Source organism: Andrographis paniculata, unplaced genomic scaffold (assembly GCF_009805555.1).
Source record: "Andrographis paniculata isolate CXL003 unplaced genomic scaffold, ASM980555v1 Contig22END, whole genome shotgun sequence".
NCBI lineage: Eukaryota > Viridiplantae > Streptophyta > Magnoliopsida > Lamiales > Acanthaceae > Andrographis > Andrographis paniculata.
In genome coordinates this window covers 1,737,678-1,765,460 of record NW_026137513.1, presented here as the reverse complement: position 1 = coordinate 1,765,460, position 27,783 = coordinate 1,737,678, and the positions used below count along the sequence as shown (strand labels likewise).

The 27,783-nt window shown below is 40.7% G+C and overlaps 2 protein-coding genes and 1 pseudogene across 4 annotated transcripts; 2 read left to right on the top strand and 1 right to left on the bottom strand.

Annotated features, from left to right (window-relative positions):
* The window catches only part of LOC127245709 (uncharacterized), a 67,408-nt pseudogene that overhangs the window by 19,930 nt on the left and 19,695 nt on the right, over window positions 1–27,783 (top strand).
* On the bottom strand, window positions 7,530–10,896 carry LOC127245255 (NADH dehydrogenase [ubiquinone] flavoprotein 1, mitochondrial). 2 transcript variants are annotated; one of them, XM_051266015.1, is made up of 3 exons: window positions 10,731–10,896; window positions 8,206–9,697; window positions 7,530–7,836 (listed from the first exon to the last, which is right to left on the bottom strand). In XM_051266015.1, the coding sequence occupies exons 1-2, from the start codon at window positions 10,731–10,733 to the stop codon at window positions 8,219–8,221; spliced, it is 1,482 nt and encodes a 493-aa protein (XP_051121972.1). In that variant the 5' UTR covers window positions 10,734–10,896; the 3' UTR covers window positions 7,530–7,836; window positions 8,206–8,218. The 2 variants fall into 2 exon arrangements, with proteins under 2 accessions (XP_051121972.1, XP_051121974.1); XM_051266017.1 differs by lacking the exon at window positions 7,530–7,836 and adding an exon at window positions 7,843–8,028.
* On the top strand, window positions 11,146–26,168 carry LOC127245254 (urease). Of its 2 annotated transcripts, XM_051266013.1 has the most exons (18): window positions 11,146–11,444; window positions 11,775–11,848; window positions 12,100–12,145; window positions 12,251–12,356; window positions 12,714–12,856; window positions 21,820–21,930; window positions 22,422–22,585; window positions 22,726–23,104; window positions 23,195–23,303; window positions 23,584–23,723; window positions 23,934–24,071; window positions 24,141–24,232; window positions 24,314–24,443; window positions 24,523–24,681; window positions 24,823–24,990; window positions 25,232–25,366; window positions 25,587–25,658; window positions 25,778–26,168. In XM_051266013.1, the coding sequence occupies exons 1-18, from the start codon at window positions 11,319–11,321 to the stop codon at window positions 25,997–25,999; spliced, it is 2,514 nt and encodes an 837-aa protein (XP_051121970.1). In that variant the 5' UTR covers window positions 11,146–11,318; the 3' UTR covers window positions 26,000–26,168. The 2 variants fall into 2 exon arrangements, with proteins under 2 accessions (XP_051121970.1, XP_051121971.1); XM_051266014.1 differs by lacking the exons at window positions 11,146–11,444; window positions 11,775–11,848; window positions 12,100–12,145 and having other exon boundaries at window positions 12,643–12,856.

Here is a 27,783-nt window from a genome sequence, read left to right as displayed (position 1 = left end):
ATAAGGAAGGAAAGGCGCCGCGAGCGGCCGCTGGCGAAAAGAGGTCAAAGAAGCAAGAAGACCCTGCTCCACCGCCTGTCAAGAAGCCGAGGGTGAAAGAAGCATTGCGAAAAAATCCAACACCCCCTCGGCGAGCGACGAGGCAGGAGAAAGGGAAGGGGAAAGCGGTGGATGTAGAGTCAAGCGAGGACACGATTCCCCTCTCCAGACTACGGAAGGGGATCGTCATCAGAGAACCCACCGCCCAACCCGAGAGACCTTCGCCGGCACGGCCAGCAATAGAGGAGGTGTCACCAAGGCTGCCAAGCCCATCTGGCGATGAACCTGTTCCCTTCGACCAACAGGGGGCAGGCGAGCCAACTGCTGTTGGAATAGGCAAAGAAACCACACCCGTTAACCAGCCGGGAGCGGTGGAGCCTACTGCTGCTGGAGCAGAGGAGGAGCGGGAGACCATACTGACCGAAGAAACTATTGGCGGGATCGATGTCACCATTGAGTCATACAAAGAATATCCCGCCGAGGTCCCCGCTGCCACAACCGCTGAAGCTGCCAATGAAGCCGAGGAGGTGGAGGCAGTGATTCTAAATCTTCCTATCTTGCAGGTATCCCCGAGCAGCCCAGGAACACCTACCATGATCGGGACACCCGCAGAAATTCTGACTCCTGCCTCAACCAAATCTGATAAAACACTTATAGAAGAGGAGGAGGAGGAACAGGACAGGAAGTTTCAAGAACAGAAAGCTCAGCTGCTTGCCGCAGTACAACGAATCGAACGAATGCAGCAGCTCGAGCGAGAAAGAAAAAGGAAAATGAAGGTGCTGGTCAAGCTGCTAAAATACTGGAAACCGCTGACTCAACTCCAGCTGCGATTCAGAAGGTATTTACAAAAGAAGAAAGCAGAGCAGCTGGAGTACGAGGCAGCGAGGCAGCTAGTATTCCTCAGGGATGTCTCCCCTGAGCCAGCACCCGATTCCCAAAACGAGGAAGAGCCAGTGGAAATCAGTTCAGCTGAGAGCGAGCGACAATCACCAGAAGCGGCGGGTGCTGGACCATCAGCCCCCCGCGCATCACTGGAAAATATTGAAAGAAGATTGGATGAACTCGACTCAGCCATTCTCACCCAATACATGATGACTCAGACATTAATAGACACATATGCTAGGAGTCTGGGTGCTGAACTGACTGCTGGAAAGAAAGCGACTGCCGCACTAGAAGAGCGAGTGGAAGCGCTAGAGACTCTGGCTGCAAGCATGGGTACGACGCTGCATGAAATTATGAAAGCTCTCGCAGCTCTTACCCAACAAAACGCCATCCTAATGGAACAACAGCTTGACACAGCCAGGAGTCTCCTTCGATTGGAAGACCTAGTACGGCAGATATCACGCAACCTTCCTCAAGGGGCGAGGACCAACAAGCGAAAAGAAGAAGTAAAGAAAAGTCCTCCCCCCATTTCATAAAAATTTGAGAATAGCAAGGGCTGTACATAACATCAATCAAGGAGACAACAATTTTTGGTAACTCGTGACAATTTTTCTTTATTGTATGCCTAACATAACCTGAAGTATGTGCTCTTATGTGAAATTCCTGTGATATTCCACTTGTTTAACTTTGTGATATGTTCTAGAGTAGAGTTAGACAACCTAAGCACATCAGACTAAGTACTTGTCCTTCGAACTTCACCATAACTCGAACACTAGTGTTAGACTAAGTAACAGTGAAAAAGACTTGTGAAAAACTAGTGCCCCCTTCGTTTCAACTTTCCATACTCAGTAAGGCAAGTGACCAGTTTTTTTTCGACTTTGCTCATAAGGCATAACTTGAAAAGAGAAGTCCTTAAATTTGGTTTAAGATACGATGCAAGCGAAGCAGGGAGGACCTATCATTACAAAGGAACTGAAAAGGCCTAGGCGTGCGAGAACCTAATAAGATCATGAGCAGACACAATGTTTGTTTGAAACTCACGATCCAAAAGAAAATATATATATATTCTCCACGCCCTTCGGCTGAAGGTTTCCTTGATCAAAAAAAGAATCTCTGCTAAGCGAACAAAGTTGACAATACCTGGACAACTCCAATCTCGTTAAATCAAATGACATGCTGAATACTTGTGGTTCACTTGTTACTATTTGAGATTCACTCTACTCCCAATCATGGCACTGGTTATTAGCACTTCTTGATTGCCGTGAACGGAATAACCTCTTGATCCTTTAATGCAGTTTGTTCGAGGACGAACAAAGGTTTAGTGTGAGGAGGTTTGATGACTCCAAATATGAGCATATTCTTAGGTTGACAAAAATGTGTATTACTTGAATTTCTGCATAAGAACCATCAAAATAATTCGTAATCGGCATACAATATTGATTTATATCACTAGGCATGATCCATATTCGTTGTTGAGACTATTGACGATTTTTGCCCTCTTAAGCGGTAATCTGGAGCCAGAAAAGCTAAGGCAGACGCCGCAAGCGACAGCTGCCTTCGCTCGCAAGCGCCCAAGACACACTTTGAAAACACTAAGGCATGAGAGGCAAGCGGCCACCTTCATAGCCGCAAGCGATAGCCTCTCCCGCTTGCAAGCTACAGTCCAGATACCCGCCGCTGCAGACTATCACCAGATTTCAACTAAGTACTTCAAATGCAGCGGTACAGCCATTCCAATTCCAGCTAGCACAAGCGAGCCGAGCTACGCTGATGCCCTCCTGCTCTCCAGCAAGCGAGGAAGATTTGTGCCCTCAACGCAAGCGAAGCGGACACCCTGGGAGTTATGGCCAGCAACTGCTTTAACAGAATAACCACCAGCAACCGCCTAACTGCCCAGCGGTTGGAACTGCCTAACAACTTCTTGCAACCGTCTCTTTACACCTGCTATAAATAGGGCCAGATATCTTTATGTAGATAGATCAAATTCTTGGACAATTTCAGAATATATACAGCGTTCGTCGTCTTCCTGTTTCCGAGAGCTCCAACCCTGTAAGGGAGTTCTCCACAGGAAAGGCCAAGGGAGTGGGCGTCTTCCCTCTCCCTTGGCCACGCCTTTAATGCTTTCTTAGATTAGATTACTGCTTTCATTTACAGCTTTGTAGTCTAATTCTTTTCGCGTTTTCGTAGTATATAAAGAAATATCATTCACTTCTTCAAATTAAATTCTTTCACAATTTTCCATACTTATATAAATCAATTTCAGAGAATTTCATATCACTGGTATAGAGCGAGAGACGAGTTGATTAATTAAGCCTTGTGATGCGCCAAAAGCGGTCTCAAGGTAGTTCAACGTAGTTAAGTACGCGGGAGCCTTGTCGACCTACTTAACTACTGTGCTAAATTTGATTCTGATAAAATAGTACCAACATCAGGGGGTAAACCACTAATGAGGCAGAAATTGGGAAAATTAACGGGACATAGACGGGGGTCTATTAGGTCGCAGAAATTCCTAGTGACAGTAGGGTTTCTTTCTTATAATGTCTTAATTCTGGGTGTCATTGAAGTCTTGTTGTAAATCCCCCCCAGGCCAAAATACCAGTGTGATGAGTTCTTTATAATCGAGTTTATATAATTACAACATCTTTCTATCATCATTTTCATAATATACATATATGCTTCCGATAACACATTTACGTCATTCGCTCGCTGCATCCAGGGAAATCTACCCATTTCGTAACGCACAGTTCAGACACAACGCCTCTCATTCACTCTAATTCGCTCATATACATATACATATAATATGCCGCTCACTCACGCCCCGATCCTCTGGTAACCGCGATTCATCCATGCCCCGATCATTTGTTTACCATTGGAACTCTGCCTCTCGCTTTCGCTTCGCTCGTCTCCGTTCATTTTTACTGCTTTATTTACCGCTTTCAGTAGTAAAAGATTCAAGCCCGCTCCAAGCGGACCCTTTTCTTTTCTTCGTCGCTTCTCCAAGATTTTTACCATTGAAATTCATGACTTTAAATCCTTGTGTTCGACCTGGAAACTCACCAGTAAAAAGAGTATAAATAATTGTGATAACTATCCAGGGTCTACAACCACACAATTGCTATATCTGATCGTTCTTCTATAAAAACTCTACTCATTGATTTTCGAATAAAAATTCCCTGCGAATTGATATACAACCTACAATAACTATTTTTGTTATCATGTGTCCTCTTCACTGTCTATACAGACGGCTAATAAGAGTCGCATGGATATTATTTATTCAAGATCTTTATCTCTACCATTTATTTCCTTTCCTGATACTTACTGCATTCCTCAATTGACTTTAAATCTTGTATCAGTTGGCCAACTAGTTGAGTAGGGACTTATTGTTACTTTTTCTTCTTCTGGTGTGCAGGTTCAGGATCTACGTACGGGTCAAATTCTTAGGACAGGTCGAAAAGTGGGTCAACTATTTGAGGTACAATCTTTAAAAATTTCTCCCCGTAATTTCTCTGTTACTCATACCTCTCTTACTACACTTCCTTCCCCTATTCTCCAATGACACATTCGTCTTGGTCATGTGTCTTTATCTAAAATTCAGTCTTTCGTTAGGAAGAGTCATTTGGGTTCTACTCATTTGGAGTCATTTGATTGTTTACATTGTCATTTGAGAAAACAACCAGCCTTTTCCTTTTCAGAAAATATATCAGTCGCAAGTAAAACCGTTTGTCTTGGTTCATTATGATATTTGGGGTCCTTCCCCTATTCTCTCTATGAGTTGGTGCCATTATTATGTCATTTTCATATATGATTACTCTCGTTTTACGGATATATTTTTTCAAACACCGCTCTGAATTACCTCAAATCTACATTCAATTTGCTCAAATGGTTATAACTCAATTTTCCTGTTACATACAGACCCTTCGTACCGATAATGGTCTTGAGTACATAGATTCTACCTTATTAAGTTTTCTCTTTGCTCAAAGTATATTAATTCAGCGTTCTTGTCCATACACCTCTCAACAGAATGGTCGCGCTGAGCGCAGACATCGTCAGATTCTAGATAATGTCCGTGCGTCCCTTTTGCCTGCCCTTGTCCTGATAGGTTCTGGGGGAAGCTGCCCTCACTGCTGTCTATACCATAAATCGTATTCTATCAATCTGTCATCCATAATATCACCCCTTTCGAGCGTCTATATGGTTAGCCACCCGCTCATAGTACCCTTCGCCCCTTTCGGTTGTGTCGGTTTTGTTCGTATCCCTCCGCATGAACATTCCAAATTGGAACATCGTGCACGTTTATGTAGTATTCTTGGTTATGGGGTAGAGCATAAATGCTATAGGCTTTGGGATCCGATCTATAAACGGTTGCGTATATCTCGTCGTGTTATCCTTTGAGAGAGTGTCATGTTTTCCACCCTATCTAAATTTCATGTCTAATCTATTTCTGGTTTAGTTTCCTTCATGTCGGTGTGTCCTCCCTTGTTTTTTGATCCTGATCCTACGATTCCATCTCCGTTTTTGGATCCTGTTCCACCTTCAGTTGAGGCTTCTGATTCACCTCCAGTTGAAGCTTCTGATCCACCTCCGACCTGGTCTCCAGATGCTGGTCTGTCTGAGGTCTCTGGACCTGTCATACCTCGTCAATCACATCAAGTAAGTCACACTCCTGCTCATTTGCAAGATTATAATTGTTACTCTGCCATATTATCTCATCATGGGCCTAGGTCATTTTGTGAGGCAAGTGTTGATTCATTGTGCCAGCAACCTATGACTGAGGAATTGCAGGCCCTAAAAAAGACTCACACTTGAGATTTAGTAGATTTGCCTTGTAGCAAGACACCTATTGGGTGCAAGTGAGTTTTCAAAATAAAGACTAATTATGATGGTTCATTTGAGCACTACAAGGCTCTTCTGGTGGCTAATGGTTATTCTCAGGAATATGGAGTTGACTATGAGGAGACCTGTTGCTCGTCTCACTACTATTCGTTGTCTTCTTGCCGTTGTTGTTGTTTGTCGCTGGTTTCTTCTTCAGTTAGATGTCAAGAATGCATTATTACATGACATTCTTTCTGAAGAAGTTTATATGACTCCTCATCCAAGTTTCACGTATTAGAAAAGGTTTGTCACTTACGTGTGTTTTATATGGGTTGAAGCAGGCTCCTCGGACCTAGTATGCCACATTTAGCTCCGGCCTCTTGGAGTTTGGTTTTACCACATGCACCTACGATTCTGGATCATTCCTTCGTCGTTCTTCTTCAGGGATAGTTATCATTTTGCTTTATGTTGATGATATGGTCATCATGGGAGATGATGCGTCTTGTATTTCTGATCTACAGACATATTTTACTAAACAGTTTGAGATAAAGAACTCGAGTCCCCTTCGTTAATTTTTGGGACTTGAGGTCTCTAATTCTCCTGATGGCTTGTATCTGTCTCAGGCTAATTATGCCTCTGATCTTATTTCTCGAGCTGGTCTCACAGACTGTCATGTAGCCTTTACACCACTTGCCTATGACTTTCGACTTACACCTCATGATGACTCTCTTCTTGATGATCCTACCCTATATCGCCAACTTGTTGGGAGTTTGATTTATTTGACTATTACTATACTTGATATTGCTCATGCAGTGCATATTGTGAATCAGTTCATGACAGCTCCTAAGACTTTTCACTACTCTGTCATCTTGCATATTCTTCACGATGTGAAAGGTACTATCTTGCAATTTTTACATTTTTCATCTCACTCATCTTTGACACTGAGCAGTTACTTTGATACTGATTGGGATGACGACCCTACTGATCACTGCTCGACCACTAGTTTCTGCTTCTTCTTGGGTAATTATCTCATCTCTTGGCGCAACAAGTTTGGTGACCCTATTGATCGTTGTTCAACCACTGGTTTATGCTTCTTCTTGGGTGATTATCTCATCTCTTGGCGCAACAAGAAGTGTCGACCCTACTGATCGTCGTTCGACCACTGGTTGCTGCTTCTTCTTGGGTGATTACCTCGTCTCTTGGCGCAATAAGAAGCAGGCTTTTGTTTCTCGATCAAGTGCTGAGTCAGAGTATCGTGCTCTTGCTAACTCTACATCAGAACTTCTATGGCTTTGTCGACTACTCATTGACCTTGGTGCCCCTCAGCCATCTTTTACGGCTCTTCTGCGAGTGCACCAAACATATTGAATTTGACCATCACTTCATTCAACAACATGTTGTCAATTGGGGAATTCATCTCGTTTCGGCATCATCTGCAAATCAACATCAGATATCATATCTAGTGCCAATCTTGAGATTGAGAGGTGTTAAATTTAAATATCTTGTTATTAGATATAAATATCTTTTTTATATTATTTGATATTATCTATCTTAGTTTAGAATCGAACCCACTAGTATATATACTTTTGTATTTTCTTATTCTGAAAAAAATACAATTTTATTATTTTGGCCGAAATTTTATCAGCTAAATATTTGATTTGGTAATTTTTTAACAAAATAATAATAATATTCGATTAGGCTAGAATTTGCTCGGAAACTCGTAACGTTACACGATCCAGAAACTAACGTATAATTAGAAGTGCAATGAAAATGAATGCAATATTATAAAATCCACATTCACAACAAACTGTAGTCCAGTCCAGTGTCGATATTATTAAGCACTCCAGCGAGTAATGCAAAAGGTCGTTTCAAGACAACGTCGCGCCATTAAATTATTGACAGTATTTTCATCCTGCAAAACAAAACCTCAACAAGTATCTTCGAGGCTAAAGACAACACAAGGGTGGAGATCCACAAAATGTCGGTATAAAATAATACATGAATACAATAATTAACTTCAGATATGCTGCTGCAATAACAGATGGCTTTCAGAAATCCCTATCCGCCTAACCGATGTTTATTCAACAGCAAGACACATATTTCCTGCAAACAGGGAACCGAAGCAGCATACGATTAGGGAGAACCGTTCAAGCTAGATCACAGTTGAACAGAAGAACAAGATTTGGTAGCTTCTAATGGACACATAGACTGTTATGCTTTTATCAATCTTTATGGAATTGGCGAATCACACATCGCCTTAATCTTGCTGGCTGACTATATATGCAAATGATGGGACTGCATAAACACACAAAGGGCATATGAATTTTGCATTCAAGACTAAACCAACAAACAGATACTCCAAGGATAGTGCAAACAACGGATTTATCAGAATGTAAAGTCCAGATGCTGAATATATCATTAAGCAAGAAGATCATCAAGAGAAATTGAAATAATTTTAGAGTTTAATCATGCCTGTATAAAGGAATCAAGCAGCAGCAGCCCTTTGTAGCTCTCTCTCTGCCCGCTCCCGAATCCTCCTTTCAAGCTCAGGTCTGAAGTGTCGGATAAGCCCCTGAACTGGCCAAGCAGCTGCATCGCCCAATGCGCAAATAGTGTGTCCTTCGATCTGCTTGGTCACTTCCTGAAGCATGTCAATCTCCTCCAACAAGGCATTTCCCACCTTCATTCTCTCCATGATCATCCAGAGCCATCCGGTACCCTCTCTGCAAGGTGTGCACTGGCCGCAGCTCTCGTGCTTGTAGAAGTAAGAAAGTCTTGCAATAGCATCTACAACATCTGTTGATTTATCCATCACAATGACTGCAGCAGTTCCTAACCCTGATTGTACAGCCTTCAGGGCATCGAAGTCCATGAGCACATCTTCACATACGGGTTTGGGTATCAATGGCACTGATGAACCACCTGGGATAACTGCAAGCAAGTTATCCCATCCTCCACGTACTCCGCCACAATGTCTTTCAATAAGCTCTTTCAATGGAATGCTCATCTCTTCCTCGACAGTGCAAGGCTTGTTTACGTGACCAGATATGCAGAATAGCTTTGTTCCAGAATTGTTTTTCCTTCCAAAACTAGAAAACCATTCTGGTCCACGTCTCAGTATAGTAGGTGAGACTGCTACCGTTTCAACATTTGTAACGGTTGTAGGGCAACCATACAGACCTGCATTGGCCGGAAATGGAGGCTTCAACCTAGGTTTTCCTTGTTTACCCTCAAGGCTCTCCAAAAGAGCCGTCTCTTCACCACAAATATAAGCTCCGGCACCAAAGTGAATGTGCACATCAAAATCATACCCAGACCCACATGCATTCTTCCCCAAATATCCAGCTTCATAAGCCTCCTTTCTCGCCTTCTCTAGGTTCTTTCTTTCATTCACATACTCACCCCTAATGTATATATAGGCAGCTCTCGCCCTCATTCCAACTCCAGCAATTAAACAACCTTCAAGTAATTTGTGCGGATCATGACGCATAATTTCTCTATCCTTGCATGTCCCAGGTTCACTCTCATCAGCATTAACAACAAGGTACGAAGGGCGGCCATCAGAGCTCTTTGGCATAAAGGACCATTTCATTCCGGAAGGGAAACCAGCACCACCACGTCCTCGAAGACCAGATTTTTTAATCTCATTGACAATCCAGTCAGACCCCTTGACAACCAGGTCCTTAGTTCTGTACCAGTCTCCACGTTTCATGGCGCCCTTGAGAAAAGGATCATGCAGCCCATATAGATTGGTGAAAATGCGATCCTCATCTTTAAGCCCACCGAAATGAGTTTTTTCCGGTGGTGGTGGAGGTGGCGGGGGCTGGGCCTGGGCCTGGGCCTGTGGGGCGGCGGGGGGGTTCACAGCTTGGGTGCTGAATAACCTATTAGCCTGGCCCCAGCTCTCATTAGAACAACGAAGCAAGGAGGCTCTTTGTAAAGAAAGAATGCGCCTTAAAGGTGCCTGAAGAAAATGATCAAAATGATAGTTCAAAAGAGATGAGCTTCACATGTGGCATTAAAAGTTAACCCTTAATCTATTCTTCACAGAAGAATAATGAGAGATGTGATCTATACAAGGCATGACCGAGCAAAAAACACTGCTTAATAAAACTCCAAACATTATAATAAAAAAACACTAGCTAGAAAATCTAGTAACCAAAATATTCAAAATCGTAGGAATCAATCAAATCATCAGTCACAATAACCTTAATGAACCGAAGGACTGTTTTCCACTTATGAGGTTCTCTTTATAAAGAACTTGACAACATTAAGTAAACCATCCTCAACTGCTTCAGCCTCAGCGAAAAGAAGTAAAGGAAATGAAGGCATAAATGATATAAAAGCACAATTAGGTTTATGGTCATTCCAATTAACCCTAAGTTCTGAGCGTTTTCCTATCATTGTAATACACAATGGAGAACTACAAACTACAAAGCAAATATGTTAATAGTGCTCGAGCAATGAGGAAGCAAAGATAACAGACCAACCCTACAAGGTATATCATAACCAATTGAACCTACTAACAAATCAAATTCTGACATAGCTTCATCTAACCATCAGTTTGGTTTTAATGTTCAATGTAAAATAACCTCACTCTATACACAATCTTGCTTCCAAACTTCACATTCTTAACCATGCGTTTTGCCAACAGTTTCATTTACCAATATTAACTCAAAGCATCACAATTCAGATATCAAACAATCACTCAAAAGCACAAAAATGCATCAAGTCAGATTAAATTCGCAAACGTCAAATGAAAGCTAGGGTTTCAACTGACGAATCCATCTTTAACCCTTCCACTAGCCAACAAGAACTATGAAACTGCATCTATCATAAGGAAAATTTAAAATAAGAATCACACCGACTTCGATTGGATTCTTCAAACAGAATATGAACTCCCAAATTCAAATTCTACACCAAGATCGAAACCCCATCCATCGCTAATCCACTCAAAATGATTGACAACAAACAATCGCTTCTGAAACCTGACATACCATAGATCGCGTACAATGTCGTGCGAGCCCAGAAGCAGCGGTGCCGATCGGGAAATATGGAAGGTCTCGAAGCTGGGGACGCCTAAATTCAACCGAGTGCGGGCAGTAGTCCTCACATCGACGGATGTGATTAACGCCAAAGACAGCAGTACGAAGATCAACGGTGGAAAACTTGTGATTGGCAAAGTGGACACGTGGCGACATCGTGGAGCTATTATAGCTACAAGGACTAACGAGGACTTTTATATATTGGGCTTCTCTTAACATTGGGCCGGACTCTAAATGGGCCTATTTAATAATATTTATATTTATTTTTTTAAAATGATAAGTTAGATGCATTAATTGATGAACGGCTTGTTTGGAGTCTCGCGAAATTCCTACATCTTACCCAATGGGAATCTTTCTAAAAATATATTATTAGACGACATCGGACTTTCCAATTTTTTAAATCAGCCAAACAGAGCGCAAGTGTGAATTCGTCGCCGCAGACCTGACCATTGTAGCACTGTTTCAGTTCCTCCATATCTGCCACGGTTTTATCTTCTACATTTGGTCGCAGGGAGGTTCGGCAGAGATTTATCGATCAATATGAAGCTGTCGCCGAGGGAAATCGACAAATTGATGCTCCACAATGCTGGACAGTTAGCGCAGAAGCGTTTGGCGCGCGGATTGAGGCTTAACCACGCTGAAGCCGTTGCTCTTATAGCTACGCAGGTATGGACGCCTTGCTATTGGAAGAAGATGTTGATTTTTGTGTTGTTGATGATTGAGTGGTTTTGGTTATTGGCGTGATATGGTTATCGATTGTTGCATCATATTTTTTTTTTCAGTTATTGACTTGTCTGTATGTGCATATGTTAATGGTATATTGGCTGTTGCGGTATGTATTGAATCATTGAGTTGCATTCATAGAATTGTTGATTAAGATTGTTTTGGAGTGAGGCTTTTGTGTTGGTGAATATGTGCAAGTTTTTGTGTGACTGTTAATTCACAACACATCATCTCTTTCGATGTTTATGCCTGATTGAGTGAGGTTTTCAATAGGTATTGGAATTTGTTCGAGATGGAAATAAAAGCGTGGCTGAATTGATGGATCTTGGGCAGCAATTGTTGGGAGTGTAAGCACAGAGCAATTTTTATTTTTATTTTTAGTTTTTGAGTTTTGGTTAAACACACATTGCCAACGAACACTTTTTCAGCCTTGTACCTGTTATCATGTGTATAACAAATACATTGAGTTCTTTATTGTGCTTTCTGTGTGGGGGATACATGAGGACTAACTACTACTGTTTTGAATTTAGACTGATTATGACTTTTTTGAGTCGGTCAAAGAAATCACACGAATAATTAGTTATACTATTTTTTGCAGGAGACAAGTTCTTCCCTCTGTTCCATATCTCCTGGAATCAGTTCAGGTATTAACTATGACCTTTTAAGTGAATAATTTATTTATCTGTTAGGTTACAGCAGGTAAAATCATCCATTAAGAAGAATAACATTGGGTGCTAATCTAAACATAGATTGAAGGGACCTTTCCTGATGGGACAAAGCTGATAACAGTTCATGATCCTGTGTCACGTGAAAATGGAAATCTCGAGCTGGCTTTGCATGGCTCGTTTCTTCCAGGTGATTATATACTACTATTCCTGTATTTGATTCAGCTCGAACCCTGGTGCCTTGCTGTAAATCTTTAAAAAGCAGGATTATCTAAGTAAAACAGTTCTGCTGTATGTCCATCTATCTGATCGGTCTAACTGTGTTGTTACAATTGTATTTTGTAATAGTTCAAAAATAGCTCATTAATTGTTCACATCTCTTTACTTTCTTGACTGTGATTGGCAAAGTTTAATATGAGCTTTTTATACTAGTTGAGATATTGTTTAAACAACCATGGTGTGTTGTCATTTTGCAGCTCCCTGTTCTCTCCTGAGAACAAACTGTGTTGCATGAATTGCTCCCTAAGGATAGTGGTATTTCTTGCAGTTCCTTCTCTAGACAAGTTTCCTGCAGATGAGGATTTTACAATTCCTGGTGAACTAATCTTTGGACCTGGGTTAATTACAATTAACTCAGGCAGGAAAGGCATAGTTCTTAAAGTAACAAACACGGGGGACAGGCCTGTTCAGGTAATTCATTATTAATTGGGTCTTGTATGTTATTGACGAGCCTTCTAGTTAATCCTCCTTACAATTTTAGTTCACTTGATTACTTGAATGGTAAAACTTTTGTTCAACAATAAAAAGTAAAATTCAAAAATATATTTTGAACTTGAATAAGTGTCTGAGATCACGGCTCCCTAGATATACAGTACATAATATTGCTAAAGAAAAGAAAAAGAAAAACTGAAAAGGATAATGGGAAATAAAATGATGATCCCAAATGAAATTCTCTTGGAATTTTGTCTGAACCCGCTCTCTATCGCTGAGGTTGCTTATATACGTATCAAGTCAAACCGTCCACAACCACTTCCGCTTTCACGTCGGTAATTGTAAAAAAATTGCTTCCACCTTGATAATCGTAAAAAATCGCTTCCACGTCGATCACATTTGAACTGTCTCAAAAACTGCTTTCACGTTGGTTACCAATCTGAATCGTCCCAAAAATTGCTTTCACGTCAATTACCAATTTGAACTGTCCAAGAACCGCTTCCGCGTCGGTTACCGACACGAATCATCCGAAATTGCTTCCTCGTCTGTTATCGACCTGAACTGTCCGAAACCGCTTCCTCGTCTGTTACCGACCCGCACCATCCAAAATCACTTCCTCGTCGGTCACCGATCTGAACCGTCCAAAATCGCTGTTTTGTCGGTTATCGACCTGAACCGTCCGATCGGTTGGGTCCAAAAATTATCTCATCCGAATGGGTCTGCCCACCACTGGGCCCATTCATGGACTCCAACCCACATTTTATTTTTTGTACTCAACAACTTATCTCCTCCCTCTCTGACTCTCAAACTCGATTGGCGCAAGAAATGACGGTTGGGAGTCTGCAACAGCAACAACCATTGGAAGTCTTTAATTACCAACTCCATTTTCTTGCGCGTCAATTCGGTTGTCGGCAAGGTATTCCTGGCTCTCTTCCCGACCATACTATCGGCTTCTTTGAGCAATCACCAACCGACCTGCCAACAGTCGACCCTTCGGCCACAAAAGTTCCGTTGGTTTGGCCCCTGTTTTTGGATCTCCCCGCGGCTAACCCCTCCGAAGTCAGTTAGACAACGACCAACCTCCAGCCGCAGATTTTCCTGAAGCTGACCGCCCGACCAGTCGTGACCCGATGCTTTGTTATTAACCCGCACGTAAATTTTGTTTTCAGAAATAAAATTTTTGTTTTGACCCAACAAAGATGCCTCTATTCGTAGATCAAAACACCATGCGCAATTAATTACAATGGAACCAAATCTTCACTCCCAACCCTTCATCAATAAATAATTGTTTACCGAACCTTTTTGTTTCTTGGTTAGAATGAATTCTCCTTGCATCCATGTTCCATCCAGTAATTGGGAAGGTTATTTGCAACCATTCCTCGTAGGTCCACACCCTGTTGGCGGTCATGCTGATGACCTAATCCAAGTATTCAAACAATTGGATTTCAAATCTTCAAGGGGCAAGAGGACAATACGTCGTGTAATTCGTTTGATGGAATGCATCTCCATCGGGTATGAACCTCTGACTGACATCCTTAGTCGCTACCCTGATTTTGATCACCACATGGACCTGATAGAACATTATGTCACGGCCATTTTACCTTATCTGAGCTGGAACAATGTATTCTCCCAATAGAGATCATCACTCGCACGACTACGGGTTCTGGTGGATCGGGAACGCCAATTTTTACAAGACATAAAAACTCGTACTAAATGAGATGTGGAAGCAATGCAGGAACAATGGGAGGAATATCGACATGGCCTTGAAGACCTTCTTGATGAGGAATCAAAATTAATTTCCACCAACTGGGACGAGGATTCTGAATTGGAGGGGGAGGAACCTCCAAACCCTTCAAAGGATTTGAACCCTTGATGGATTCAAAATAATTTTACTGGATAACTATTCATTGTGACCTGATAATACGTACCACCTTTCCTTCTTGATCCATAATAATAAATGCTCTATTTCCAATTTTCTTGTAAGCTACGTAGGGCCCTTCCCAATCAGAGGGTCATTTATCCAACTAGTCCACCTTTTTGTAAATTGGTAAAATAGTTTCCAAACCAAATCACCTTCCTTAAAAGTCTTGTAAAGAGTTTTTTAATCATAATGTCTAGCCTGCACCTCGCCGTGTTTGACCATCCGATCAATCGCCTTCAACCAAATAACGCCCAGATCCTCCAACTTTTGCATCATACCTTGTTGACATTCTTCGTCAAAATCCACCGTGGTGTTAGCAGTACGCATCGATGGTACATGAAGCTCGGCTGGTAACACCGCATCTTGTCCAAACGTGAGCTGATATGGCGAAAACCCCGTGGCTGAACTTCTGCTATAACGATGTGCCCAGAGAGCCTGAGGCAACAGTGAATGCCATTTTCTTGGATTTTCGCCAATCATTTTCTTTATGATACCAATGACAATCTTATTTGCTGCTTCTGCTTGACCATTAGCTTGTGGAGAATAGAGAGATGAATGATGCAGCCGAATATTAAAACTAACCAGAAATTCGACGAATTTCTCCCCAGTAAAAGCCAAACCCTGATATGTGATAATAGTGTGTGGAACCTCAAATCGGTAAATAATTTGATTTTAGAAAAATTCAATTACCTCTTTTTGTGTTGCATTCTTCACAGGAACAACCTCGACCCACATAATCTGTCGCGACTAGAATGAAACAATGATGCTTCGAAGAAGCCGGATGGATCTTACCAATAAAATCCATCGCCCAGACTTTGAATGGCCATGGTTTGACCGAAGTCTGGAGGTCCATAGCCAATGGCCCATGCCTTTGACATTCTTGACATCCTTTGGCGAACTTAATACAATTCTCAAATATTTTCGGCCAAAAGAATCCCATACGATGTATGGCCCACCTCATATTCAAACCTACTCGATGTGAACCGCACACCCTACTATGTACTTTCCGCATAATCTCCAACGATTCTTCTGGTCCCACACACCTCAATAACAAGCCTTCGAAGGTCCGCTTGTATAGGATTCCTTCAAAGAGCCGAAATCGTAATGCCTTCAACCGAACGCCCACGGGTGCAACCGAACTAGACTCTTTTAAATATGCAATGATATCCGTTCTCCGGTCGGCCAGGACTTCCACGCCCGTGTCACAAACGAACGCACTTATCACCCGCCTACACGCACTTTAAGCCAAGTCTTCCGCATGACGGTTCTCCGTCCTCGGATATGTTCAAAACTGACTTCTGAAATTTTTGACAATAATCGAAACACCAAAGCTCTATATTGTCGTAAATGAGGCAAATTGCGAACATACCTTTTTGTTACCTGATTGATCACCATTGATCACCAATTGCGAATCCCCTTGAATCACAACTAATTGGACTTTTCTCGCAATCAAAGCCTCAAGTCCCAGAATCAAAGCTTCATATTCAGCCGAATTATGAGTCAGTGCTTCCAACTGCAATTGCAATTTAACTTTTTGGCCGTCGAGCTCTTTCAGAACTACATCTGCTCTCGATCCTTCCCCCGAACTTGATACATCAAACAACATATGCCAGGTCCAAGTACTCACATATAGTACGCGCCCCACATTTTCTTGCTGTTCCCCTGTGAATTTCGCTAAGAGATCAGCGACCACTTGCCCTTTGATAGCCTTGTATGTTAATGAAAATGGAGCTAACTTGATTGCACATTTCATTAATCTTCCCTGCATAGTTGGTCTCTGCAAAATCAACTTGATTAAATGTACCTTGGAAACGACCTCAACCTCCTTGAGGAGTAAATAATGCTCTGTTTTAGTATAGGCGAACACCAATGAGTAACACATTTTCTCGGGCATGGTATAATTCAACTCAGGCCCAACCAGAGTCTTACTCAAGTTATAAATCGCCCTCTTCTTTCTGTCTTCCCAATCTTGTGCCAACAAACAACTCACCACCTCATGAGTATTTGATAAATATAACTTGAGAGGTCGGTCACCCAGGACGGGTGGTTCAGCCAAAGTTGTCTTGATGGCTTCCAAGGGTTTTTGTTGTTCGATTCCCCAAACGATTTCAGGGGTCTTTGCCCGTAGTAATTTCGTAATGGGCTTCATTTTCCCTGCAACATTAGTAATAAATCTCCTTAAATAATTTACCTGCCTAGTAAACTTTGAACCTCCTTGACCGACCTGAAGGGCTATATTTCTAAAAGTGCCTTGGCCTTGTTTGCATCGATTTCAATGCGTCTTTCATGTACTAGGAAAACCAACAAGTTTCCCGCTGACACTCGGAAAGCGCATTTGTTCGGGTTCATCTTCAAGTTATATCTCTCAATTCTTTAAATCTTCCAAATGGCTTTCGAAATCGGCCAACTTAACGATCACGTTGTCAATATAGACTTCCATAGATTTACCAATGAGATCATGGAAAATAGCATTCATCGCCCATCCACTCATATATCCTCAATGCCTCTGGGCATCTAAAGGCTGTTTTGGGGATGTCCTCCTCTACCAGAAAAAATTGATTATAACCAGGATATCCGTCCATCAGAGTAAGAATCCGATGTCCCGCGGCTAAGTCGATCAACATGTCAGCTACAGGCATGGCGTACTTATCCTTAGGAGTCGCCAAATTGAGATCACAAAAATCGATGCAGATCCAAATCTTTCTATTTTTCTTAGTCATTGGCACAATATTTGCCAGCCACTCAGCATATCGACACGGCCGAATAAATCCCACCTTCAAAAGCTTCTCAATCTATTCTTTGATTTGAGGCATTAATTTGGAACTGATCTGTCGAGGCGGCTACTTACACGGCGTGAACCCTGTTTGATGGGTAATCTATGCTCCACAAAACTTCTCTCCAAACCGGGCATTCCCGAATAATCCCATACCAAACAATTTATATTACTTAGAATCAAATCGACCATCCGACCCTGTTGTTGTTTTGACAACAAATCACTAACTCTGACCATCCTCGGAACCAGGTCGGTTCTATATTATACTCGATCAGAGGATCCTGACCTGTAAATAATGGTTCTTTCTTCTCGAACAAATCTGGCCAACGAAACTGGTTAACATCTGCTGTTACAACACTTGCGTTGTGCAACCTTTTCTTAAGTTGCCTTAAGTAATACTGATTAATTATCATACTATATTCGCTTAGACTGGTACTTTCGATAATAAACCTAGTTAAATAAGAAACGCTTTGGCTATCAAAGAGCCATAACACTTGAAGCGAGAATTGTTCTATTAAAAGAACATATGCCCTTGATTGGTGAGCCTATAGCTGCGCATAGGTATTCGTTAACAAGAGCTGTTTGAGAGATCGGTGGAATATGTCCGGAGTAATGCACGTATTCTTCCACAGTCTCTGAAACACCAAAGGGGTTGTCGCTAGCTTCCATTTTAAAAACTTGATTATCCTCCAAGAACATCAGTTGTTGATGCAAAGATGACGGCACACATCGGGACGCATGAATCCAATCCCTTCCAAGCAGCACTAAATATGTGGTATTTGCATCTATCACAAAGAAGACGGTTGATATTATTTTAGACCCAACCTCTTTTGGGGCTACCATCATACCTTTCGACTCAGCTGACGCGTGAAACTTGTCATTTTAATGTCCACTAGTGATGAATCAAAAATCTCCTTGCCTAGTCTTTTAAGTGTTTTTAAAGGCATAACATTAAAGATTGCACCATTATCAATGAAGACCTTACTGGCCGGCTTACCACAAATATGAGTGTCGACATAAAGAGGCTTCAGATGAGGTACCATTCCTTTAGGGAGAGGAGAGAAAACCATTGGTGGGGGACCATGGGTCCATGATCCTCACCCATTCGGATTTCTCAAAACAATTATTGGCTAAACTAGCTTAGATCGGCTCCTTCCAAATGGGTTTTTTCCAGGTCGGCTCTTCCCAGGTCGGCTCTTCCCAGGTCGGCTCTGCTTGTTGCCAGCGCAGTCCTGACATCCTGACTTCAAAAGGGGACTGTCCGATGGTTTTACCCGTCCGTTCTTCTGTAAGTGCCTGAACCTCAATTGGTGAGAAAGACACGAACCGAATTCCTTGACCATTTTTTTTTTATCTCTCCTATGACTGGATCAATATAAATCTTGTTACAATATTGACATCTGTGACACTTGGCTTTCTTAACAACTCCTTATTATTCATTGTTTGAACAGTCCAGTGATCTGTAGTAGTATCCAGAGATACTCGAAGACCAGGTTGATGCCGGATCTCAGGTTTGGGGCCCGAGGGATCCCTACGGCTATCAATACGGTGGTTGTGCCGAGCAGCATATCTACGTTTAGCATTACGGATCTGAGTACGATTCATACCTGAAAACCAATGATCGATGTCGACCGGTAATGGTTTCCTGTTTTGACTCCATTTATCTTTGACCGAACAGGGCTTCTTCGTTGGCGGTCCTATTTTTCTGCTACCCGATCATCACATATTTTGAAATCTTTCTTCTGTTTTTCCTCCGGATCTTCCTTCCTTGGTAACTCTTTATTCGGAGCAACTCCGATTGCAGCCATTGTTACCTTGGGAAACGACTGTTGTTCTACCCCCAGAGTGACATATTTAAAGCGTCCAGCTTTGATAGCCCTTTGAATCTCTTTCCTGAAATGTGTACACTGACTTGTAATGTTGGTGAAGGAATTATACCACTTGCAGTAAGGTCTCCCCTTAATTTTCTCTTTTGTCGCCAATCACTGTCCTTTAGGAATTTGAATTTGTCCATCCGTCAGGAGGATATCGAAGATCTCGTCCGCTTTAGAACTGTCAAAAGTCGGTTGATCTTTCCTTTCTGTTCCTGGAAGAGCCATTTCTTCTGCTTCGACCACTGGATCGCTATCTGGTATGTATGCTTCTGCTTCCATGCTATCCATAAGTTGAACCTTGTGGCGCCAAAAATTTTGATTTTTTTCCCTGAATAATGACTCCAAACGCCCAGCTTTAGATCTTTGACATCATGGGCGGTTAGTGCCTCCCGTAACCGTCCATGCATGTTTCGGACCACAAGATTGGTCATTTCTTTTTCCTCTATCACAGTCGGACATCTGCTCTGCATCAACCAAATCCTTTTTATAAACTGCGCAGCATATTCTTCTAGCATCTGTCTCATTTTCAATAAATCAGCTAGAGACACCACGGAACAGGATTGAAGAACCTAGCGTGAAAAGTTGTATCAAACCAAGAAAAAACTGTCTTGGTCAGAGACAGACCGAACAACTATAATTTATAAAATAGATTGTTATCGATTTTACCCTACTGGAAAGAGGATGTTTATTGATGATCCTTTCAGAGAACAGTCGTTGGTATGCGGGCCGATTGATAACCTGTTGAGTCATACCGAAATGGACCCTCAGAACGTGTGATGTCATTTGGGTTCAATTTGATCGGATGATGATCTGGAACTGGAATAGGATCAAGAGGATGATCTTCAGGTCGGTCATCAGTCTGTCCAAGTTGGTCATCCCTCTATTGAAACGGCTCAGGCCGAGTCCCCAGAGGGATAGTGTTTGGAAAAGTGAGGGGAGTTCTCCCTCTTTTGCCCTACTAGAGGCTGTAGCACTTGGAATGGTGTTATCCACGAACGACAGCCCTGCGAAGTTTTCCAGAAGGCACGACGGAGACATTCCTGGAGGTGAAGGCGCTTAGTGAAGTGTGATTCTCGATAGGGTTTGATCTAGCATATTCTGTATCAAGTTTTGTTGCTCGTGTAACATTATCTGTATGGTTGTTGTTTGCTGATTGTTCATTTGTTGAACATGATTTAACCATTCGGATGGTATTTAGGAGATGACCTCTGTAGTGGAGATTGATGGTGGCGTTGCCGTAGTAGCCCCGATGGCTGTGCTGAGTCATTGAGATTGAGAACCTGTCATGAGATTATTTGCAACGACTCAACCGAATTGAAGTTGTATGAAATTTTCGTTAAACGTAGGATCATTAATTTTGCTTTCCCCACTGTGATTGCCAATTTGTTGATGGTAAAATTTCAACAATAAAAAGTAAAATTCGAGATTAAATTTCGAACTTGAACAGGTGTCTGAGATCACGGATCTCTAGAGAAGCAGTACATAATATTGCTAAAGAAAAAAAAAAAGGAAAGTTGAAAAGGATAACTGAAAATAACATGACGATCCCAACGAGATTCTCTTGGAATTTTGTTCGATTGAAGATGCTCGCTTTCTATTGTTGAGGATGTTTATATACGTATCAAACCAAACCGTTTAAAACCATTTCCGTGGCGGTTGTCCTAGAACCGTCCATAAAACCGCTTCCACGTCGGTTCCTTTTGAACCGTAAAGAACTTGTTTCAATGTCGGTCACTTTTGAACTGTCCCAAAAACTGCTTTCACGTCGGTTGTCAATCTGAACCGTCCAAGAATTGCTTCCGCGTTGGTTACCTATCGGAACCGTCCGAAACTGCTTCTTCGTCGGTTACCGATTCGAATTATCCGAAATCGCTTCCTCGTCTGTTACCGATCTGCACCGTCCGAAACTACTTTCTCGTCGGTCACCAATCTGAATCGTCCGAAACCACTTCCTCTTCGGTTATCCACGTGAACCGTCCGATCGGTTAGATCAAAAAATCATCCCATCCAAATGGTCTAACCCACCACTGGCCCATTCATTCTTCCTTCTTGAACCCCAACTCGCATCTTATTTTTTTTGTGCTAACACCTTTAGTTGACCAGAATCATGCTTTCTTTCTCCTTGATAGTTATCTATAGAGAACAAACCTGAATTTATTACTGTTTAGTTATCCAGAGCTTGCATTATGACCATTTGGCAATGTCTGTCCACATGATCCGGTCTTACTTTTGAACACCAATCTGCATAATTTAATAGGTTCATGTGCAACACCAAGTAATGAGATGTAGATACATTTCTTTTTTCTTCTCGTAAGTTTGTATGTATCCATATATTTTCCGTCAATGCTGCTTTAATTTTTTTTGTTTTTCCCAGGTTGGAAGTCATTACCACTTCATTGAGGTCAACCCACACTTTGTATTTGATCGATATAAAGCCTATGGCATGAGGTTGAATATCCCTGCGGGAAGAGCTACTCGCTTTGAGGTTTCAGTTCATTGTCTTGGAAACTGACTTTCTGTGTTCAATCTTTTCGTACAAATGCGAAGCTTGAGAAGTAGAAAATACTCGCATGTGCATCATTTCACACTTGCATATTACATTGTGTATAGCACAAACTTAGGGATGCTTTAACTATAAACCTGGCTTATTTTTAGCTTTAGTGAAAATTTTCAGTGATTGGCTTCACTGTATAAGACCTGACATTTTCTTTAACATAATATGGAAGATTTAAGTGAGAAATTGGATCTGTAGTATTATAATCAAAACCTAAATGGTGCTTTTTTAAGAACATGTGAAGCAAGACAAGAGGAGTTATGAACTTATAAATCATGAAACATTGAGTAGAACAATGCTATCTAGGCAGACTAAAGTATCTAGATATGCAAATCTGTAGCTTGGGCCAAAAAATAATCTCTTATGGAGTTCAATTCTTCCAATATCCACAAATCTGTACTAAAATAATCTTAATTCTGCAGCCAGGGGAGACAAAAACTGTATCACTAGTCAGAATTGGTGGTAAACAAATAATTAGGGGTGGAAATAATATTGCCGATGGTCCAGTGGATGATACCCAAAGCAAAGCAGCAATGAAAGTTGTACATGATGGAAATTATGGCTTTTTAGAGGAAGCAGATGCTAGGTCTGACATCCTACATATTTTATGAATTTTGTAATCTTTTCTATTGTTACGTTATTAATATATATGTTTAATTTCTTTTTACTTGCATTATCCATTTAGCTTATTTAGCATGCTTGATTTCATTTAAATTGGTCGTGCAGGGAATTTCTCATTGAAGAAGGATCTCCTTTCTCCTATTCAATGTCTCATGAAAAGTATGGCAATATGTATGGCCCTACAACTGGTGATAAAATTCGGCTGGGTGACACTGATTTAATTGCCGAAATTGAAAGGGATTATGCAGTTTATGGTGATGAGTGTGTTTTTGGTGGTGGAAAAGTCCTGAGAGATGGAATGGGACAGGCTAGTGGATATGCATCTCGTGATTGTTTGGATACTGTAATAACCAATGCTGTGATCATTGATTATACAGGGATATATAAAGCTGATATAGGAATCAAAGATGGCTATATTATTGCTATTGGGAAAGCAGGTAATCCAGATGCCATGGATGGGGTTTCAGATAACATGATCATAGGGGTGAGTCAGGGAACTTGAATTAATAATTTTGGCTATGTTTATAGTGTATATATCTGGTTTGATACCCAAATTTGTTCATTTTTTACCCAGGTAAATACCGAGGTTATTGCTGGAGAAGGAATGATCATTACCGCAGGAGCTATAGACTGTCATGTGCATTTTATATGCCCCCAATTAGCTTATGAAGCAATTACAAGTGGTAAGTTTCTCACAGTAATCATTTTTAGAAATTTTATTTCTTGTTATTGTGTGGATAAAAATTTGGTGATAGGAGTTTTCACATCTACTTTAATTTGATTCATCTGCTTCGTATATAGCTCATTAGAAATTTATTCATGCAATTATACTATAGAAGTGCTGTATTAGAGGTATATAGCTCATTAAATATTATGCGTTATGTATTTTGTTCTGTGAAGTGTAATCAGGAGATATTCTGAAGCTTCCTCCTTTTTAACCCTTCAATTGAATAATGCTTTTAGGTATAACTACATTGGTGGGAGGCGGTACAGGGCCTGCTGATGGGACGCGGGCAACTACTTGTACTCCCGCACCATTTCACATGCAATTAATGTTGCAATCAACAGATGACTTGCCCCTGAATTTTGGTTTTACAGGAAAAGTAGGCCTTGTACTTCGTTACTTGGTTTTATGTTTCCCACCCGGGATTTCTCTTCATCCATAGAAAGGATATTTTCTTTCTCGGAGGTTTTTCACATGTCCATTCACACATCGATAGTTCTAGTGAAGAATTTTCCTGATTCGTATTGTATTATGCTATCTAAAAACTTGTTACTGCAAGTGGTGCTTAATGATCAAAATGCTTTTGCAGGGGAATTCTTCTAAAGAAGAGGGCTTACACGATATAGTTAAAGCTGGGGCAATGGGATTGAAGCTTCATGAAGATTGGGGAACTACTCCAGCTGCAATAGATACATGTCTGTCTGTAGCAGAATTATACGACATTCAGGTAGTGTTTCTCCACTAACTATATCAATGCTCTTTATTCGTGCCTGTGTATTAAAATGGAAACTACTAGGTAAACATTCACACCGATACATTAAATGAATCTGGATTTGTTGAGCACACAATTGCTGCTTTTAAAGATCGATCCATTCATACATACCACAGGTAAATCCTATCTTCTGGTCTGGACTGATTTGTTTCTCTAGGCGCGTGAGTGTGGTAGTGTGCTCTTATCCTTTTATGCAGTGAAGGTGCAGGTGGCGGTCATGCTCCCGATATCATAAAAGTCTGTGGCGTGAAAAATGTCCTCCCCTCGTCAACTAACCCAACGCGTCCTTTTACCTTCAATACCGTAGATGAGCATCTTGACATGCTTGTAAGAAACAGTATATGTAACTATAGTGTAGTAATTCATGAAAAATGAATTGCTGAAAAAACTTATTTACATTCTGCAGATGGTCTGTCATCACCTTGACAAGAATATCAGGGAGGATGTTGCTTTTGCCGAGTCTCGTATTCGTGCTGAAACCATAGCTGCTGAAGACATTTTGCATGATATAGGGGCTATAAGTATCATATCCTCTGATTCACAGGCTATGGGCCGCATTGGAGAGGTTATTCTTAGTCCAATGTTCTTCTGATCAATCAAATTGACAATGCACACCTTCCATTGTCATTTATGTGCTTCATTAATAACTTCGTTTTGTTGTTTTTCACTAACTCACATACAAATCTGTGTGCCTTATTCTTGATAGGTAATTTCCAGAACTTGGCAAACTGCCCACAAGATGAAGTTATTTAGAGGACCCCTCGAAAGCAGTCTGCAGGGAAATGATAACTTCAGAATCAAGAGATACGTTGCAAAGTACACTATTAATCCTGCCATAGCTTGTGGATTTTCTAAATTCGTTGGATCAGTTGAGGTACAGCTTTTTGAATATGAGATATCCATGTTGATGTCGTGTTGCATACATTACTATGTAGTTTTTATGGTTTTCTATAAAAATACATTATTTTCTCTTACAAAATATTATATCCAATTACTATAAAATAAAAAAATAAAAAAACACCCCTGTATGTGCTGTTATTTTCTGGAGAAATTTTCTTAAGATGATGATGATGCAGTTGACTCGTCTGAAATTCGATCATATGACTTGGTTCCAGGTGGGTAAGCTGGCGGATCTTGTTCTATGGAAGCCGTCGTTCTTTGGAGCCAAACCGGAGATGGTGATAAAAGGTGGAACAATAGCATGGTCCGATATGGGCGATCCAAATGCAAGCATCCCAACACCGGAACCGGTAATTCTGCTTACAACACCATTCATGTCCCTACAATTTACATCAACTCTATCTAATTGCAGTATAATCCAATCCCTAAAACTGAACTTTCAACCACAAATCGGGACCAAGAGATTTAATACTTAGTCGAAAAATCAAACTAGTCTTGAACCAGTTTCAAAAAATAAAATCAATCCATTTTAGTACAATGTCGGATTGCTGAATCTGTCTCATGGCACAGGTGACAATGAGACCGATGTTTGGAGGATTTGGCAAAGCCGGGAGTGCTAATTCGATTGCATTTGTCAGCAAGGTATGGATTGATCTCCTCTCACCCTCAATCCATCTCATGGACACACTGCTACCACCACAATTTCACGTGCTCAATATCTTTGAGTTTGCACTTCGACTCCATACTCGGTGTTATTGCAGGTGGCTCTGGATTTGGGAATAAAAGAGCAATACAGACTGAACAAGAGGGTGGAAGCTGTAGGAAATGTTCGGAAGCTGAGTAAGCTGGACATGGAGTTCAACGACACACTTCCGGCGATGAAAGTCGATCCGGAGACGTACGTTGTCGAAGCAGGTGGGGAGATTCTTACATGCCCTGCTGCTAAATCAGTCCCTCTTTCCAGGAATTACTTCCTTTTCTGAGTCACATTTGTTTGTTGTTGATTGGCAATACAATAATACAAAGCAATGCAATGCAATGCAATGCCATCATATATATATTTTGAATTTGGCTGTGTCGAGAATAATAAGAACACTATTGTTGGAGGGGGATGATGAACCCTTCTATGCTATCAAAATTTGAAAATGAAAACATGTGGTCTAAGGGTGTTTGCTTGTTCTTTTGGTGTGTTATTTGGGAGTTTGGATTTGTTAGTTATTTATTTTGTTTGAAGAGTAGATTGAAGGTAGTGTTTTGTGGAAAAAAATACTTTATAAAATGAAATGTTGAATTTTTAAATTAAATTAAAAATTGAACAAAAATTTGGCTTTGACGCCACTGCTGGATACAATATTTAAATTGACATAAAGTTTGTTTTTTTTTTCACATAATATTTTAAATAATTAAAAAGAGTTTTAAATGTAATGTATTTTAAGACTAATTTTTTGTGAACAATGCTAAGAGAAATATGTTAACATAATAAATAAATTGAGTGAATTGTTTGATATAACAATTTGAATAATACATACTAATATAGAATATTTTTTCTTTAAAAAAACTATTATGTTATAACTTATATAATACAAAAATAAAATTACAAACGCAAGCATATACTTGAATTTGGTGCATTTTCGAAAAATAATAATCATGCAATCGATATTGATACATGATGTTAAATCATGAGCCCATCGCCAACTTGGAAAATAGATCAAGACCGGTTGAGCATCGTGGTCTCGTGGAGTGCCATACAAGCTTGGTTTATTATTAATAAAGTAGTGAATAAGATCAAACATGTAAGATGAACAAGAAGGACTTTTATTAAAAGGTAGTCTTGTTTGTTTTGCTTTGTGACAGATCTCACAAGGAGTACAAATGAAGTGTGTCCAAGTCGTTGATGCCACAAGAAAGGTTCATAGTGATAGGAATGGAGGAGTTAGAAAGTACGTAGGTTTTTGGTTTGTTTTCCAGCAGTAGCCAAGACTATCTCAGATTTCTGGTCCTTAATCATGCAACCATTAAAAGTGAAAAAATAAGCTTTAGAGGGGAATGTTTAAGAAACAGACTAACATATATTAAATTATGCAGGAAGGTAGTAGACAAATGGTAATGTGATCTCGGGTGGTTGTGAGGCGGGTTCCATTTGGAAGTATAATTTGGGCCATTGTTTTTAGAGGAGATAAGGAAGTGCATAACCGTTTATCAGAACAAATATGACATGTTGCACCACTGTCAATTAGCCAAGAATTATGCTCTAAATGGACAGAACCAATATGAAATAGATTACCTCAGAAGAGTCAAGAATATGCTGCATTAGGAGCTTTTGCACTTCTGTCTTTACAAGAGCACTTAAATTTGGATTTCCTGAGTTGTTCTTCTTCTCAGACTCATTGGTCATCACAGTAGCACAAATACAACTATTTTTCTTATTTTGCAGGTCTTTGTACCATTCAGGAACTCCAGCATGTATCTCTGGAGTGACCTTTCTTCTTGCAGTAATCACATACCGTATTCCTTTTGCATACTAATTGATGTTTTCTTTTGTCGAATCCCTCTTTGTTCACTCCACTTGTTGTGTTCTATAAAGATATGTATTCCCTTCTGTTTTTCAACTTACACACAGGATGAGAACATAGACTTTGTTCATGGTGGGCAGAGGTTCAATCAACAGAATTTGACCTCTTAACATATTTATATTGGTCATTCAAACCAGTAAGATATTGAATCAATAAATCTCGTTCTATTCTTGCCTGGAGTTTATGATATATAC

Bases quoted from the DNA above. Each gene is read 5' to 3' on its own strand.
- LOC127245254 (XM_051266013.1), top strand. From the start codon at position 11,319: ATGAAGCTGTCGCCGAGGGAAATCGACAAATTGATGCTCCACAATGCT. The intron at 24,233-24,313 runs GTAAATCCTATC...CCTTTTATGCAG, and splicing joins TCCATTCATACATACCACAG to TGAAGGTGCAGGTGGCGGTC. The intron at 24,682-24,822 runs GTTATTCTTAGT...TATTCTTGATAG, and splicing joins CTATGGGCCGCATTGGAGAG to GTAATTTCCAGAACTTGGCA.